The 17,467-nt window shown below is 41.9% G+C and overlaps 1 protein-coding gene across 2 annotated transcripts in view; it reads right to left on the bottom strand.

Moving 5' to 3' along the window:
• Positions 1–16,441, bottom strand: part of upf2 (UPF2 regulator of nonsense mediated mRNA decay) — a 76,980-nt gene extending 60,539 nt beyond the window's left edge. Inside the window, exons 1-4 of one of the 2 annotated variants that reach the window (XM_060914356.1) lie at positions 16,327–16,441; positions 2,316–2,693; positions 1,448–2,227; positions 1,205–1,365 (exon numbers count right to left, since the gene is read on the bottom strand). In XM_060914356.1, coding sequence (XP_060770339.1) covers positions 1,205–1,365; positions 1,448–2,227; positions 2,316–2,689 — 1,315 coding nt within the window. In that variant the 5' untranslated portion in view covers positions 2,690–2,693; positions 16,327–16,441. The remainder of the gene's footprint in view (positions 1–1,204; positions 1,366–1,447; positions 2,228–2,315; positions 2,694–16,326) is intronic. The other variant, XM_060914357.1, reaches the window with a different exon arrangement.
• Between the last annotated feature and the right edge of the window lie 1,026 nt (positions 16,442–17,467).

The following is a 17,467-nucleotide window of genomic DNA, read 5'->3' as shown; positions in this document are numbered from 1 at the left end:
GAAAGTTTTTACTTTCAGCAAGACTTCCATCATGCCATTATATTGTTGTGCACCTGGATGTAGTAACCATCAACACACAAGGCAAGATTTATCATTTTATCGGATCCCGACAGATGCTGACCGACGGAGAAGATGGATGGTCTCTAAAATATTGGCAAAATGATGTTTTTTGACATAGCAATCGTGTGTAACGGGAAGCATTTGCATATCCGAAGTGTTGTGTTTACATCAAAGATAAAATAAACCGATATGACAACGACTGCTGCTGCCAGGTTGGGGGGACAAACTAGTAGAAAGGAAGTGTGCCAACAGACTTCCTTAGTGGTCGATTCTGCTTTAAGGTAAGGTGCGTTTAGTTATTCGTCTGCTGTGGGTTTGGAATCGGTAGCCTGACCGATTCGTTCATGTTTGTGGTGCCATTTGTTTGTTGACACGTGTTGAAATGGAAGATTGGTTGTTGACATGATTTCCAGTGATGCTTTGGTGCTGCTGTGGATCAGATGTGTTGAGTAGGCTGACTGTTTTTTTTTCCCCTTGCGTGTGGTATCATTGTTGACGCGAGGTTGTTTTTTGAACATGCCAATGCGGACACGATTTCCCCTGATGAGTTATGACTTCAGACGCGATGCGTGTGTGGAGTCCGCGTGATATGTGCGTAATATAGGCTTCTCATATGTTTGGAGATCCGCGCTCTGAGACAAGCGCAAGCACCCCCCCAGGGGAAAAAAAAGGGACCCCCCGAAAATATCGGCATAGTTCGAACACTGGGTTGGAGAAAGTAATGGCAAATAGTGAGTGCACAAACCATAGAAGGTAAACTGTACACAGCGCCAGGGCAGTGTGATGGTATGTCTACTTTTAGATTGTGTTAGCTTATCAGTGAACACACTCGTCACTCGACGAGTTTCACATCTTTACGACGGATACTTAAATGTGTGTTAGGTATTACCGTTGCAGTCTAAGCAGTCATTGTAGCAGCTAGATGAGCGAGAACCGAAAGGGTCTGTGCCATAAACCGTTATTTCTTCATGTCCAAAATGGCGGTCGCGTTTACGAAGGTCACATGAGTGAAAAGGGTCTATACCGGCTTCAGTATTATGCAGATTTATGGCATACAATCATGTCCATTTGAGTTTAAATACTTTTGCAACGCACTGTAAATGCAAGGAATCCTAGATGTCAACAAACAGATGCGTGTGCATACCTTCTTGGACAGTTTTATCCTGAGGCAGCTCAGGCATATTCTCATCCAGAAGATCAGCCAGAGACTGAGTGTTAGCCAGCAGTTTCTGGTAGCATGTTGCAAACTCCTCATACTGCTTATGTCTATCCTCGCTCAACTCTCCTTTCGAGTGAAGGATACGCCTGAGAGAAAAGACAGAGAGATGTTTTAACAACAGTTACAGAGTCTTAGTTTTGTCGGAGAAATAATGAAGCAGAATCGAACCTATTTTGTCTTTCAATGTTCTGCAGCTCTCTGTGATCCTTCTTCAGGTGCTTGGTGAGAGAAGTGAAATACTCTCTGAGCAAGTTCTGGAAGGGCTGCTGCTTCTCAGCGTTGATGATCTCGCTGGGAGGGAAGACCAGGCTGAACCTCTCTGCTGCGCTCTTCACACGGCGAGGCACCAACCCAGCGATGTCATCTCCACAGTGCTTGCAGAAGCTGATCACCACAGAAACATGGGTGTGGGTTTCACGGTCTGCCCCGATGATGTTTTTCAGCTGCTCGTAGATCAGAGAGAGACCTTCCTTATCAGTGAACAGGCCCACAATAGTGAGTTCGGCTATGAAGCGCAGGTCTGTGCGCAGCTTGCTCACGTTCGGCGCTTTCTCCTCCTTGCGTGCCTCGAAATGCCTCTTCCAGGCGGCTAGCAGCTGTGGAGCAAAGTCGGCGTAGCGCTGGTGGAAAAGTGAGCACAGGTGTATGGCGCAGCCTACATCCGAGATCTTCAGCTTGGCTTCCACCAGCGAGCTGACTGCCTCACCAATGTACTTGCTGAGGTTGAGAGAGTCAAAGTCATGAGAGAGTGAACCGCGCTGCTGCTCAGTGAGGGTACGAAGCTTCTTAACAAAGGCAGTGTTCTTCTTCAGGCTGGAATCCAGGCGGCTGAAAAAGGCTTCTTCAGGACGGCTCTCTTGTGCATGCTGATTCTTCACACGCAGCTCCTTTCTCGTCTGGTGTCTCTCCCATGCCTCCTGGTGCAGCTGCTGAGCTTCCTCCTTCTCCCTAAAGAGAAGGAACAATCACCAAATCTTTAATCTGTAACTTCACCATTACAAATCTCAAATCAGAGAATCGCAACAATAAATCTTACTTTAGCTGCGCTGCCTCCTCTTCTTTCTGTCGTTTAGCTTCCTCCTCCAGCAGCTTCTTTTCCTGTTCCTCCTGCTGCTTTCGCTCTTCTTCTTCTTTCCTCTTCTGCTCCTCTTCAGCCTTCTGCTTCTCCTCCTCCCTCTTTTTACGCTCTTTCTCTTCTTTCCGCCTCTTTTCCTCTTCGATCCTTCGCTTCTTCTCGTCAGCAGACTTGCCACCCTCTTTCTTTCCGCTCATTTTGCTCTCATCTCTGCCCTTGTCTCTGGAGAACGTCGCTCTTCTATCTCCGTCTCTGTCTTTCTCCCTTTCCTTGCTACTGAAAGGGCCTGTCTCTTTCTCGTCCACATTCACTGATTTCTTGCGTTCAGCTGGCATTCTGCTGAAACATCAGAGAGCGCGTTTTGCTATTTTGCTAAGTGTGCTACAAACATCCCTACACAGTTAATAGATAAATTACAGCTAGCTCTCGATCCAACTTAGCAGTTACCTTAATAGTGTAAAACAAAGTACTGATCATTCTGTACATTTTTAATGCTACAATTTTCGTAAGCAATTCAATAGTTTCAAGCCTTCTTTTAAATAAGATGGCACTACAGTGGCAAGAAAAAATAAGTGAACCCTTTGGAATTACCTCATTTATGTATAAATTTATCTTAAAATATAGTCTGATCTTCATCTAAGTTCCAATAATGAACAAACACATTCTGTTTTACTTCGATGTTTAGGGTCGCCGTCCTGCTGCATCACCCCTCAACTTCTACTGAGCTTCAGCTGGCAGACAGCCACCCTGACATTATCCTGTAGGATACCTTGATAAGTTTTGGAATTCATCTTCCCTTCGATAATGGAATGCTGTCCAGGCCAAAGCAGCCTCAAATCATGATGCTCCCTCCACCACGCTTCACCACTGGCATGATGCTTTCATGTGTCCTTTTTACACAATACATAGTGCTGTCTGTTCTTCCTGAATAATTTGGCCTTCATTTCATCAGTCCACAAAACATTTTCCCAGTAGAATTGTGGAGTGTTGGGGTGTTCTTTGGCAAACTTCAGGTCTGCAGCAATTTTTTTTTTTAAAAAGAGCAGCAGCTTCCTCCATGGTGTCCTGCCATGGACACCTTGCCTGTTCAATCTTTTGTGTATTGTAGACTCATGAACAGAGATACAAGCCAGTTCTACGGATTCCTTCAAGCCTTTAGCTAATACTCTAGGGCTCTTCTTTACCTCAATTGCCCCTTTTCCACCAAAGCAGTTCCAGGGCTGGTTCGGGGCCAGTGCTTAGTTTGGAACTGGGTTTTCTGTTTCCACTGACAAAGAACTGGCTCTGGGGCCAGAAAAACCAGTTCCAGGCTAGCACCAACTCTCTGCTGGGCCAGAGGAAAGAACCGCTTACGTCAGCGGGGGGGCAGAGTTGTTAAGACCAACAACAATAAGACCGCGAAAGATCGCCATTTTTAAGCGACGAGAAGCAGCAGCCGTACAAACGCGAAGTCATCCATTATTATTATTGTTGTTGCTGCTGCTTCTTCTATGTTGTTTTTGCTTCGATATTCGCGCCAAGGTTTATGCAAACGTAGCGACGTAACTGACGTATACAGCGACGTAACTGACGTGGCTTCCCTTAGCACCGCGAGCTATGGAAAAGCAAACTGGTTCTCAGCTGGCTCGCAAGTTGAACGAGTTGTGAACCAGCACCGGCCCCGAACCAGCCCTGGAACTGATTTGGTGGAAAAGGGGTAAATAAGAATTCTGCGTAGAGTTTTTGGAGTAATCTTGGCTGGGCACCAACTTCGAGGCAGACTAGCCACAGTACTATACCATCTTATTTATCTAACCGTGGACTGATGAACATCTAAACTCTCAGATTGCTTCATAACCCTTTCCAGCTTAATGCAAATCAACAATTCTTGATCGCAGGTCTTCTAAAATCTTGTTTTTCTGAGACATATTTTATATCGACTGATGCTTGTTGTAAATAGTAAACTCAAAATGTTTAAGTGTCAAAGTAGCTCTAACCCACATATCCAAACTCGTTTCATTGATTGGACTATAGGTTTGCTAACTCCTGACTCCAGCTAGCGTTTGTTGAAGTCATTAGTCTAGGGGTTCACATACTTTTTCCAACATACACTGAATTTCTGAACGATGTATTCAATATGGACAAGAACAAAGCAATAATCTGTGTTATTAAAACTTTGTGTTTGATCATTATTGTAACTTGGATGAAGATCAGACCATATTTTAAGATAAATTTATGCATAAACGCGGGTAATTCCAAAGAGTTCAAAACAAATATAGTGAAGAGGTACAACATAGTCTAAAATTAAAAATACCATAAAATTCACAAAAGGAAAAGAAGAAAACTTATCAGGGAGATCACCAAAAGACCAAGAGCAACATTACAGGAGCTGCAGGAATATCTAGCAAATACTGATCACTCCCTGCATACGGCAACGATTTCTCATATTCTTTATGTCTGGGCTATGGGGGCTTTTTCTCATGAAAAAAATAAAACCAATCTCAACATCTGAGCTCAGTAAAAATCACCACAAACCATATGGCAAAATGTATTATGGTCTGATGAGATCAAGGTAGTACTTTTAGGCATAATCCTAAAATATATGTCTGGCACAAAAACAAGGCCGCTTATCACCCAAAGCACATCATTCCCACTGTGAAGCATGGTGGTGGAAGCATCATGCTGTGGGACTACTTCTCTTCAGCTGGGACTGGAGCAAGGACATGATTTATCCTGATTTCTTTTCTTAAATCACTAAAACCTGCCATTTTACCAGGGGTGTATTGAGTTTATGTATGCACTATAGCTAAGAAATTCTGTTTTTGTCATAAGCAACAAAAACACACACATAAGAGACTTACTTAGTAACAAACAAATTCAAACTGGTATTAATCTACTTGGTGCACAAAAAAGTCAGGAAACTATGAGAGTTAAACTACGTATACATAATTTTGTATTTATTATTTACTAGGGGTCGACCGATAATCGGCCTGGCCGATATATCGGGCCGATATTCTGCATTTTTAGGATTATCGGTATCGGTCATAATTTCCACCGATATGCCGATAACATGCCTTTTTGCAGCCATTTCGTTCCTAACGCGACTGTCCCTGCACGTCCAAGAACACGGTCCCGCCCACCACAACATCTGATTTGTTTGGCACAAGCGATATAGCCAATCAACATGCGTAGCTAACCGCTGTGAACTGTTTCAAGCCGCCCCCTCACTCCGACTTCCGTTCTCTGAACAGACTCTTAAAGGAGCAGCCGCTCCTTTTAACATGCAGAGCAACTGTGCTTCCTTCACTACAATATAATCCTCCTAAATTGGGAATATTAGGCTTGGGCATTAAAAGCATTAGAATGTAGATGGTTACTTGTTGTTACATAATAGGGAGTGATAGCCGACTTTATGTTTGATTTTACTTTTTAAAAAATGCTGCAGGCAGCTCCCTACACTTGATTTGTTATTTAAAAACTACTTGAAGTTGGTAAGTCTTACTTAGTTCTTAGTGTAAAATAATCCAGAGTGTATTTTCATTTATTTTCCACTGAAAATGATGAGCTGTAATATAGTAGGGAGTGATTTATTTTATTGGTGAATATTTATTTTATTATTTTATTTCTCATTTTATTCTAGCTAATGTTTGACTTTATTGTACAAATGCTGCTGGCATCTCCCTGCACAAAATTTCATGTTCAATTTTACAATTAAACATACATTTCATGGATATGAAGGTCTGTGTCAGTGTGTGCTATGTTTAATTTCATGTGAATTATAATGTTTACATTTATCGCTTGCACATATCGGTTATCGGCATCCCGATTCCATAATAATCGGTATCGGCCCTGAAAAAAACATAATCGGTCGATCCCTATTATTTACTTAAAACTTATTTTTAGATCTTTATCCTTTACAGGTGAAGAATGACATTAACATTGGATGAAATGGTAGAAATAGTGCTTCCTGATATTCTCATTAGTTCCTGACTGTGTCCCCTCCCCAGACACCCTGTATATTGTGTCTATGTGGTGTGTTCGAGAGAGCGAGCAAGAGAGACTCTATAATCCTCCATCCTTGGTCCTGGAGTACATACCTTGTCTTTCACATTTTAGTGTTTTCCCTGCTCTAACACACCTGATTCAACTGGGTGTGCTACTTTACCCTTTGATGCAAAACATGGGTCAAAAGTGACCCAGCTGAGTTATCATCTTCTATATCTTTGCAATAAATTAATTCTATCATTCAATATTCAAGGTATTCCTCAATTAACTTGTTTTTGACCATCATACATCTTTATTTTATTTTTTCCTTTCTTACTTTTTGAATAAAAACCCTTTTTGTATCACTACCCTTCTAATGCACAACATGGGTCAAAAACGACCTGCATTCATTTTCCAGGTTATTTCATGTACGGCTGAGTGTTTCTATGATATACTTTTGAAATAAATTCATTTTGTCATTTACTTTTCCAAATATGCAGTAAATATCTTGTTTTTGTTTTGCACAAATCATCATTTTTATTTTTCCTTTCTTAAGTTATGAACAAGCACAGCTTTTGTAATTCTACATCAAGTTTACACACATGGGTCAGAACCGACCCGCATGCATTTACTCCAGCGTTTGGTGGGAACTGTGAATTGTGCTTGTGTCAGACATTTCACAGCTCAGCACAACGCCCTTTGCCCATCTAATACATGCAAGTAATGTTTTTCAATTGTTCTAACATTACCTTAGAAAAAAAAATGATTATGTTTAGGTTACCTTGAGAGTGAGTAGATTATTTGTCAGAAAGTTACAAGTAATTACTATTAGCTACCGAGCTGTTGACATATTCTACTTTAGTTAGCTAATTTTATTGTAGTTGGCTTAGCTAACTACATAGTTAATAAATAAATAAATAAATAAATAACTGGCCCCATTCACTGCTAAAGTAATGACTTGAAACAAATTATTATTATAGTATTAAAGACATTTAATTTTATTTATTTATTTATTATTTTTTTTCTTTTTTTTAATTTATTTGCTAACAAATACAAACAAATACAAAGTAAAAAGGACAGAATGAAACAAATCAATACATACACATGACATACAACAGAAACACTGACGTAACTAACAACAATTTCAAAGGCTGGACAGTACTACTACTATGTTAACAAAGAGATGTAACAGAACACATGGAGACAAATTCGACAAAGATAAACAAGAGCTATATTGCTGTATAGAGGAGGATGGGTGGGGTTGATTAGGGGTAATGAATGTGCATATGAGATAGAGGAGGGTAGGTGGGGGGGATTTGGAGGGGTTTTGGGCCTTGAATTATGGGTGGAGGGACAGTGTGTATATGTTGGGGGGGGAGCGGGATACGTGAAAGTAAGCACGTGTGTGTGTGTGTGTGTGTGTGTGTGTGTGTGTGTGTGTGTGTAAGCAGTGCTGGTCTGTGTCGGGCCAGGGAGAAGGAAACTGGATCATAATGAAGGAGAGAGGGGGAGGGGGAGTATTATTTTATTTGCTAATCATTTGTGTTAGAAAATTTTTTATAGATAGAAATTCTAAAAATAATAGTTATTTAATAGTTAATTATGATGACTACCTTAGCACCTGTTATGGCTATGGTGCCAGCCCCCCCCTGCCCAAGCTAAATCATGATGGGACGACAGAGGGGAGGGGGAGGTACTGCATGAGGCAGGGCTCCGGGCCCTGACGCCCCATACACCGACACCAGCCCCCCATAGCCTCCACACAACACGCCCCACCTATCCTATATATGACTGTATATGACAAGAATGTGTGCCTTCTCTAAAATGTACTGCATTAAAAGAAGAGATGTATTTGCATTAAAAGAGGCAAGGAGTGCAGCGAAGCACCTGCAGAGGTTTCCCACATGCACTCCTCCCCTACCCTAGTCTATCATGTTGTTCTTATTGCAGGTGTACAAATGGTGTGTGCTTCCTAATGTGTAGAGCATTTAAAAGAGGATAAGGCACGCTGTGCAATACCAAGAGTAGGCAGGTATCAGAGTGCATGCGTGGGGTGGGCGCGGCGCCGAGAAAACCTCGGGACCCTGACCCGGAGGGGAACCCTGACCCATCAACCCTCCCAATGGCACCAACCAACGCCAGTCCCACCTGACAGCCAGACAGGATGGGGCTGACCACGCCATCCCAGAAGCCCAGGTATAACAAGAGTAGATGAAGTGGGGGAGGGAAGACGGTAGCAGAGGGAGGGAGGGAGTGGTGGGAAAAATTAATAAATGAAGTACATAAACAGAGATAAGAGATTCCAGCTTCCATCCTCCCTTCCCTAATATGTATGGCTAATTTAATTTAAAATCACACTTGGATGACCCATGTGTAGTAATATAAAAAGTCTTTTTGTCCATAAAGTAGGAAAGAAAAAATTAATGATTTGTGGTAATTAAAAACAAGATATTTAAAGAACACTTGGAATATTCAATCATAAAATAAATTGATTTCAAAAGATAGAGCAAAGAAAAACTCAGTCAGCATGAAATAACCTGGAAAATGAATGTGGGTCATTTTTGACCCATGTTGTGCATTAGAAGGGGTGCGCATATGTTTTGCATCAAAGGGTTAAACACACTTTTACAGTTACAGGTCTGAGTGGCTACTGGTTCTGTTCTACTATAGTGAACTTCAAATAGTCATGCAATATTTTAAACTGAAATTCAACGAAAGCAACAACAGTGGACAATAGTGAGTAGTTTTACAACAAGCTAGCTGGCTAAATGTTAGTGATCATGAATAGCTTCTCAAAACAATAAATCAGTCTGGTCAATGTTATGCATTTAACCACATACTGTGTCTGTACAGGGGTGCTTGAAAGTTTGTGAACCCTTTAGAATTTTCTATATTTCTGCATAAATATGACCTAAAACATTTTCACATAAGTCCTAAAAGTAGGTAAAGAGAACCGAACAAATAAGAAAAATATTATACTCAGACTATTTATTGAGGAAAATGATCCAATGCTACATATCTGAGTGGCAAAAGTATGTGAACCTCTATGACGAGTAGTTAAAGGAGATACACAAAGCCATGGCCTCACTTATGTTTATAAATGCCTTGAGACCTCAAGAATGGCACAGGAATAGTTTTAAGCGTTAACAATAAATCTAATATAGTAATTTTTATGATTAAAGTGATTCATATAGGTAGCGGTCTGAGTGAATGGCCTTGATGTCCGTAACGTCACAGCAGGAAGACTATCGGTCTCATCGCCATTTCCGCTATACTAAAAGACAGAGCTGACTGCAACTCCGATCCTCCATTTTGAGCTAATTTATCGCCATGACACATAGATGTGTTGCTGGCCAGTACAGCAACATGATAGAAGGTGGATTTATGTTGCATTCATGGCCCAAGAATGTTCAAACTGCAAAGATTTGGATGCGTTTTGCAAGAAGTTCACAGGCACACTGGGCACCTACGAAGGGGTCTCTCCTCTGCTCTGCACATTTTACTGAAGACTCGTACGAAACCTCTGATCTGTTGAGGAACGTTGGCTATAAGCCTGTATTGAAAGAGGGTGCAGTATCAACAATTAAATAAAACTACAAGAAAAGGAAATTATTTATTTTATTTATTTTTTAAAGGAAAGTGAGTTTAGTTGCACCAGAACTCCCGGAGCGTGAGCCGAGGGTTTTTGGTAAAACCCGGGACGGAATGGGACATATCGCGCGGGCAGTGACCTCCCCGCAGTTGTTGCTAAAACCGGTGACTTCCCATTCCGTCCTGGGTTTTAGTAATTGCCTGAGCCGAGCAGTAATGGTGGAGCAGTCAGTATGGAGAGAATGAGTGTAGCAGCCGTCTGATTTCTAAACTAGATATTGCTGCCATCTCGCCCTTACGTGAAAGAAGTGAATGAACGGAGAACTGAACGAACAACTGAAAGTCAGATTGTTTCAAAACAAATCGGCCACAAGATCGGCCTTCAAGAAGCGAGAACACAGACAGGTAAGCTCCGACTCTCATTTGGATACAAAAACAACACGTGGTTTACCTGCATTTAGCTTAATACATGCAATTTGCATTGTGTATTTAATTTGCTTCAGAATGTGATTGTCTCAGTTCATCTGATTATTTAATTAGCCTTTAATGTTTTATCAGTGAAAATGCATGCATGTACATGTATGTTGCATAAGTTATAACACCTATCCTGTTTTAATGAGAGTCAACAATCAATGAAGTCAAATCAGTCTTAGTTGAACAAGTCAGTAACGGTATTTCTTACTTTCACCTACAGCTGGGCGATAAATCAATTTTATCGATTAATTCAAATTTATTAGTTAAGGACAATGTGTTTTTATGAAAATCGGTTTTCTCTCAGTTTTAACTTCTGCCACCGACGCTCCCCTCTGCGCATGTGCAGAACGGATCGGGCAGCATGGACGGATCAGGCACTGACACTATAGCCCTCCACCTGCGTGCTTGCCATAGACACACACAAACATGGCAGCAATTGGGCGAAAGCCGCAACTTGTGCCCAAGAAAGGAGTAACTTCCTCCGTGATCTGGAATTGGTTCGTTTTTGCGGCATCGGGCGCAGACCAAACAAGTCCTCATTTACCCCTTTTCCACCAAATCAGTTCCAGGGCTGGTTCGGGGCCAGTGCTGGTGCATAACTCGTTCAACTTGCGAGCAAGCTGAGAACCAGTTTGCTTTTCCATAGCTCGCGGTGCTAAGGGAAGCCACGTCATTACGTCGCTGTACACGTCATTACGTAGCTGTATACGTCAGTTACGTCGCTACGTTTGCATAAACCTTGGCACAAATATCAAAGCAAAAACAACACGGAAGAAGAAGCAGCAGCAACAACAACAATAATAAATGATGTCGCGTTTGTATAGCTGCTGCCTCTCATCGCTTAAAAATGGCGATCTTTCGCGGTCTTATTGTTGTTGGGCTTAACAACTCCGCCCCCCCCGCTGACGTAAGCGGTTCTTTCCTCTGGCCCAGCAGAGAGCTGGTGCTAGCCTGGAACTGTTTTTTCTGGCCCCAGAGCCAGTTCTTCGTCAGTGGAAACAGAAAACCCGGTTCCAAACTAAGCATTGGCCCCGAACCAGCCCTGGAACTGCTTTGGTGGAAAAGGGGCAATTGTAAGGTGTGTTTGAAAACGGCTGCTTCCAAAGGAAGCAGCACGACGAATTTATTCCAACACCTTAAACAAAAGCATGCAGCAGAGCGGGAGAAGTGCTGCTCCCAGCAGAATGAAAACAGCCGCAGCACTAGCACACCATCCAAAGTAAAGCAAGCAACCGTCCCGGACACATTTTCGAACTGTGTGCCTTATGATAAGAATGGGGCACGGTGGAAGGCAATCACAGACGCTATCGCGATGTTCTCTCATCTACAAGCTTGTTTTTTGGCTTCTGGTTGCACTTTAACCCCAAAGGGGAAATTTAAGTGAAAACAAAATAAAGGTAAAACTTGTTTTGAACCATTTCTTTGTCGTCTGCAGTTTGATGTTTAGTGGGGGGGGGGGAAATCGATTAAAATCGAAAATCAGATTTTTTGTGAAAAAAATCGAAGTTTTTTTTTTAGGCCATATCGCCCAGCTCTACTTTCACCATAAATTCTTATTTATATGACTTTGGTCTATAGCTGTAAAAGGCCTCGGCCTTAAAACCGGTTACTGCTGTGACGTCACGCACTCAGGGCTGGCTGGCTCAGCGAGGCAGCCCAAATGTCAAGTTAGCAGTCGATTTTAACTCTCAAAAATATATTTTTTTATTCCCATTTATGCAGCATACAAGAGTCAAGGATGGAGATACTATCCACTCAGAAATTTATTTAGAAATAAAGGCTCTGCGTATCTCCTTTAATTTGAAGGTGAAATTAGAGTCAGGTGTTTTCAATCAATGGGCTGGTGATCAAGTGTCAGCGGGTGTCCTGTTTTATTTAAAGAACAGGGATCGATCAACATCGGATCTTCACAACATGTTTATGGAAGTGCCTCATGGCACAAACAAGGGAGATTTCTGAGGATCTCAGAAAGTGTTAATTCTCATCAGGCTGGAAAAAGGTTGCAAAACCATCTCTAAAGAGTATGGACTCCACCAATTCACAGTCAGACAGGTGGAGGAAATTCAAGATCACTTTTACCCTCCCCAAGAGCGGTCAACCAACAAGCACTACGTTCACACTGCAGGCTGAAGTGACTCAAATCCGATCTTTTCGCCCATATGTGACCCGTATCCGATCTTTTATTGACAATATGAACGACACAGATCCGAGTTTTTCAAATCCGACCCAGGCCGTTTGGATATGTGGTCCTAATTCCGATTCCTATCCGATCTTTTCATATGTGACTTCAGTCTGAACCGCCAGGTCGCATTCATCCGACTTACACGTCATCAACAAGCCACAAACGTCACTATTCTGCGCTGAAGTAGGCGCCGGGTCTCTCAAAAAAAGTTACAACAACATGGCTTTGATGTTCCTTTGAACGGAGGTTGCAGTCACTGCCCCGCAGAACGCCTGAGCCAAAACCCTTGCCCTCTTCCTTCTCAACCTCCTCCTTAACATCAGGCTATTGTGCATGTTCTGGCTCCGTCGCAACAACAACTGCATCATCACCAGGTACTCCATGCTGGCTACTGTCATACACAGGAAACTTTAGGTTACTTCTGTAAACACTGGCCATGCTCACTGCGTGTGACGTCGTCGTATCCTGCAATGCGCATGCGGAACACTTTTAGGTTGCTTTTCGTTCATACTGAGGATCACATACAAGTCGCATATATTTGTTAATGTGAACGACCTCACAAAAAAATCGGAATTCACAAAAAAAATCGGAATTGAGCATTAAGCCTTGCAGTGTGAACGTAGTGAAAGATCACTCCAAGAGTATGGCGTGTAATTGTCCATGAGGTCACAAAGGAACCCAGGTTAACTTCTCAGCAACTAATACCCTGTCCACACTAGGGATTTTGTACCGATACGAAACTACTTTCGTACCGCAACACCTGTCCACACTAGCAACTATACCGGTACTGTAGCGGTATAACTGTATCGGTACGAAACCTACAAATGTCTGGGTTTCGTACCGGTACAGTATCGGTACTGTAGCGCTTCGCTGTAGTGTGGACAGATGAAGCGGCTCTGTATCGATACAAATATAGTGCGCATGCGCAAAGTCACACACCTCAATCGATGTCTTCGATGAATAAAATAGTGAAGAACGGAGATTCGTTTCTCTCTCTCTCTCTCTCTCTCTCTCTCTCTCTCAACTGCCTCGCGCGTTTTATACGATTCGACTGAATAAATGACCACCAGAAATACAGACTGTACATTGACAACAAAAAGCACACACACGTTGTTTCATCCGCCATATATTCTCGGAAGGAAGTTATTCGGTAACCACGTTAACATTTCGCGCACGCGCATTTCAACTACCGTGAAAAGAAAACCGCAAACATTTCTCGCTAGTGTGGACAGATGCACTAAACTGTACCGGTATACTTTGTATCGATACAGTTATACCACTTTCGTACCGGTATAAGTGTGAACACAGCATAAAGGTCTCTCTCACACTGGCTAATGTTCATAAGTCCACCATCAGGAGAACACTGACAAACAGTGGTGTGCGTGGCAGGGCTGCAACAGAAGAAGCTACTGCCCTCTAAAAAGAACATTGCTGCCTGATTACAGTTTGTTAAAGATCATGTGGATAAGCCAGAAGGCTATCGGAAAAATTCTGTGGATGGATGAGACCAAAACAGAACTTTTTGGTTTAAATTCCGAATTATTCCAGCAAATTTTAAAGGGAAAATATCAGGACATCTGTCTGTGAGCTGAATCTCAAGAGAAGGTGGGCCATGCAACAAGACAACGACCCTAAGCACACAAGTTGTTCTACCAAAGAACAGTTAAAGAAGAATAAACTTAAAGTACATATCCTGGACCAATTTCATTTTTTTTATATGAAAGTATGTCTCTTTACACACTCATCCAGAAGGGTAATTTTGCACAAGGCTATCTGTCTACAGCAGAAAAAAATAAAATAAAACGCGTCTGGAAAAATCCCAAGGGAGTCTGGAGCCAGATTCATGACGTTACCTGCGGAAGCGCCAGCAGGCTGAGAGAGCTTGCACGGATTCAGTGCACAGCCTGTGTAGACCAAGTTTAGCAAGTTTAGTTCAGCTAGCGATTTTGCATTGAAATATGGAATTGTCACCTGAGCACAATGTTACTTCACCTTTGGACGAAGAATATAATGAGATGTCAGAATTATTTCTTACCCTGGCAACAGTCAACTTGTGAATCACCGATTTTCTTGGTCTTTTTCTCGGCTCGGCTTCCGGGTGCCTCGCACGAGGCGCTCCCATTTCTCTCTCATTGTCCAGTCTTTTGGGAAATGAGGAGTACTAATCCCATCAAGATTGGTGTTGCTACACCCTCCTACGATACATCTGTTAACCATTTTAATAATTACGCGATAATGTTGAAGAAACTTGCAGAAAACCACCAGGTCATTTTCTCATAAACAAACCAGCGCTGACGTAGGATTCAGAAGGAGGCGTCCCACACGCGGCGTCACGAAAATCAATGTTTGCCGGGAAATCCAAATGCCAAGTTTTTTCAGAGGCGGACCAATCCGCGCCAAATGGCTTGATTTCAACTTTTTCTGGTATTGCGCAAGGTAAAAAAAAAAAAAAAAATGCACAAAATGAAAAATGTGACAGATATTTGACCAAAGTTTAATATAAAATAGGAGAATTACATTGATCTTGCTCCTGAATTTACCCGTGATATGCACTTTAATGTTTTGGAATGGCCAAGTCAAAGTCCTGACCTTAATCCAATAGAAATGTTGTGTGAGCAGTTCATGTGAGGAAACGCACCAACATCCCAGAGATGAACCGGTTCTGTTCACGGGAACAGGCTAAAATTCCTCCAAGCCGGTGTGCAGGACTGATCAACAGTTACCGGAAACGTTTACTTGCAGCCATTGAAGCACAAGAGGGTCACACCAGATACTGAAAGCAAAGGTTCACATACTTTTGCCACTCACACACACATATATATATATATATATATATATATATATATATATATATATAAAACGTTGGATTATTTTCCTTGATAAATGACCAAACATTTTTTCCCTCATGTTCAATTGGGTTCTCTTTATCTACTTTCAGGACAATAATGCAATAAACTCATTTAAAAGGAGAGAAGGGGGACTTTACACTGTTCACAGTGCAAGTGGCCATGTTGATTTGCCATCACTCTGAACAGGAAAGAAACTGGTAGCTGAGAAGACTAACCCAAGTTAATTAGGAAACTTCTGCTAAGGCAACTGTGTAGCAGATTTATTTTTAAAGTCATATCTACATATCTTCCAGATTGTGTCTACGAGTAAGCTTTTTTTTTAAATCGAATGCACCTTTTAAAATAAAAGTCCCCACAGCTACCAAGCTAACATTTGGGTTGCAATAACAACATAATTATATAAATCACAGATGTGGTAAGCTGCAAATGTGAACATTTTAGCAGGCTGCACTTTTCCCGTTTCGTTGTCGAGGACGTTTGATTTCATGAACGAATATTAGCCACATTATTAGCTTATACACTGAAATAAGCTCATAGTTTAGCAACTAAACTAACCCTAATAAGCAAATAAGCTAACCAGACGTTACAATGATCAAGGACTAGCTGATAAACTACAGTAGTTGGCGTGTTAGCTAACACTTAGAGGAAGGAGTGCTAGAATCCAGGGTTTTTGATCAGTCAGTCAACGTTAGCTAGGGTTGCTAGTTAAACTAGAGCTGATATAATAAGTATTAATGACAGTGTTGGTTACTGAGCGTTAACCAATTGGGTTTAATTACAGGCCGCCCGGAGAGGTTTGTGTGTAAACATTGATCAAAACACCAACAACATCGACATCAACAAACAGAGAAAAGCCACAAAATCATCAATCGATGATGCATTCAATTACTGCTGTCCTTACAATTCATCTTACCTTCAAAATAAGCAAAAAGAAAACCACAAGATAAAGTAGTTTTAATTGGAAGGTGGTTTACTCGTTTCCCTTCCGCTAGCATCCGTTGCTAGTTAGGACCCCAAAGTGGATCATTTTGAGCGCCTGAACAAAATTCAAAAGTCCTCGTTCAAACCCGCACACTTCCGTTTCTTAAAAATAGTGTCAAAGAAGATACTGCAGGAAGGAAATAACGACAGTTATATTTATTTAATTATTTTTGTGTTAAAAAATATTGAACCACAACGGTAGGGCAGTGAAACAAAAACAAGGAAAAAAGCAGAACAAGGCATGCTAATCTAGGGTGACCAGATTTGAGTTTGTGAAAAAGAGGACACCTCAGTGGGGGTGTGTGTAGTGTATCACATGTTCAAATACAAATATGTCCACAGACATGGTGACTAGATATGAAAATGAGCTTTATTGGCCCTTGACAACACTAACGTAGAAAAAAAAACATTGCCTTCAAGTGTGCAAAAACAAAATTAAATATTTCTGTTCCATTCAGTGCTGTGATAAAGTAATATCTCATCTCATTATTTCTAGCCACTTTATCCTGTTCTACAGGGTCGCAGGCAAGCTGGAGCCTATCCCAGCTGACTACGGGCGAAAGGCGGGGTACACCCTGGACAAGTCGCCAGGTCATCACAGGGCTGACACATAGACAACCACTCACACCTACGGTCAATTTAGAGTCACCAGTTAACCTAACCTGCATGTCTTTGGACTGTGGGGGAAACCGGAGCACCTGGAGGAAACCCACGCAGACACAGGGAGAACATGCAAACTCCGCACAGAAAGGCCCTCACTGGCCACGGGACTCGAACTCGGACCTTCTTGCTGTGAGGCGACAGCGCTAACCACTACACCACCGTGCTGCCATAAAGTAATATATAAAATATAAAGTAAAGGTTTTCAATGTTTGTCCCTATAAATCAATAATGGTAACCTAAAAAATCTCATCTCATCTCCTCTAGCCGCTTTATCCTGTTCTACAGGGTCGCAGGCAAGCTGGAGCCTATCCCAGCTGACTATGGGTGAAAGGCGGGGTACACCCTGGACAAGTCACCAGGTCATCACAGAGCTGACACATAGACACAGACAACCATTCACACTCACATTC

This window comes from Neoarius graeffei, chromosome 2 (assembly GCF_027579695.1).
Source record: "Neoarius graeffei isolate fNeoGra1 chromosome 2, fNeoGra1.pri, whole genome shotgun sequence".
Taxonomy (NCBI): Eukaryota; Metazoa; Chordata; class Actinopteri; order Siluriformes; family Ariidae; genus Neoarius; species Neoarius graeffei.
Note: the sequence above shows the minus strand (reverse complement) of the source record. Positions and strands in the feature narration are given on the sequence as shown.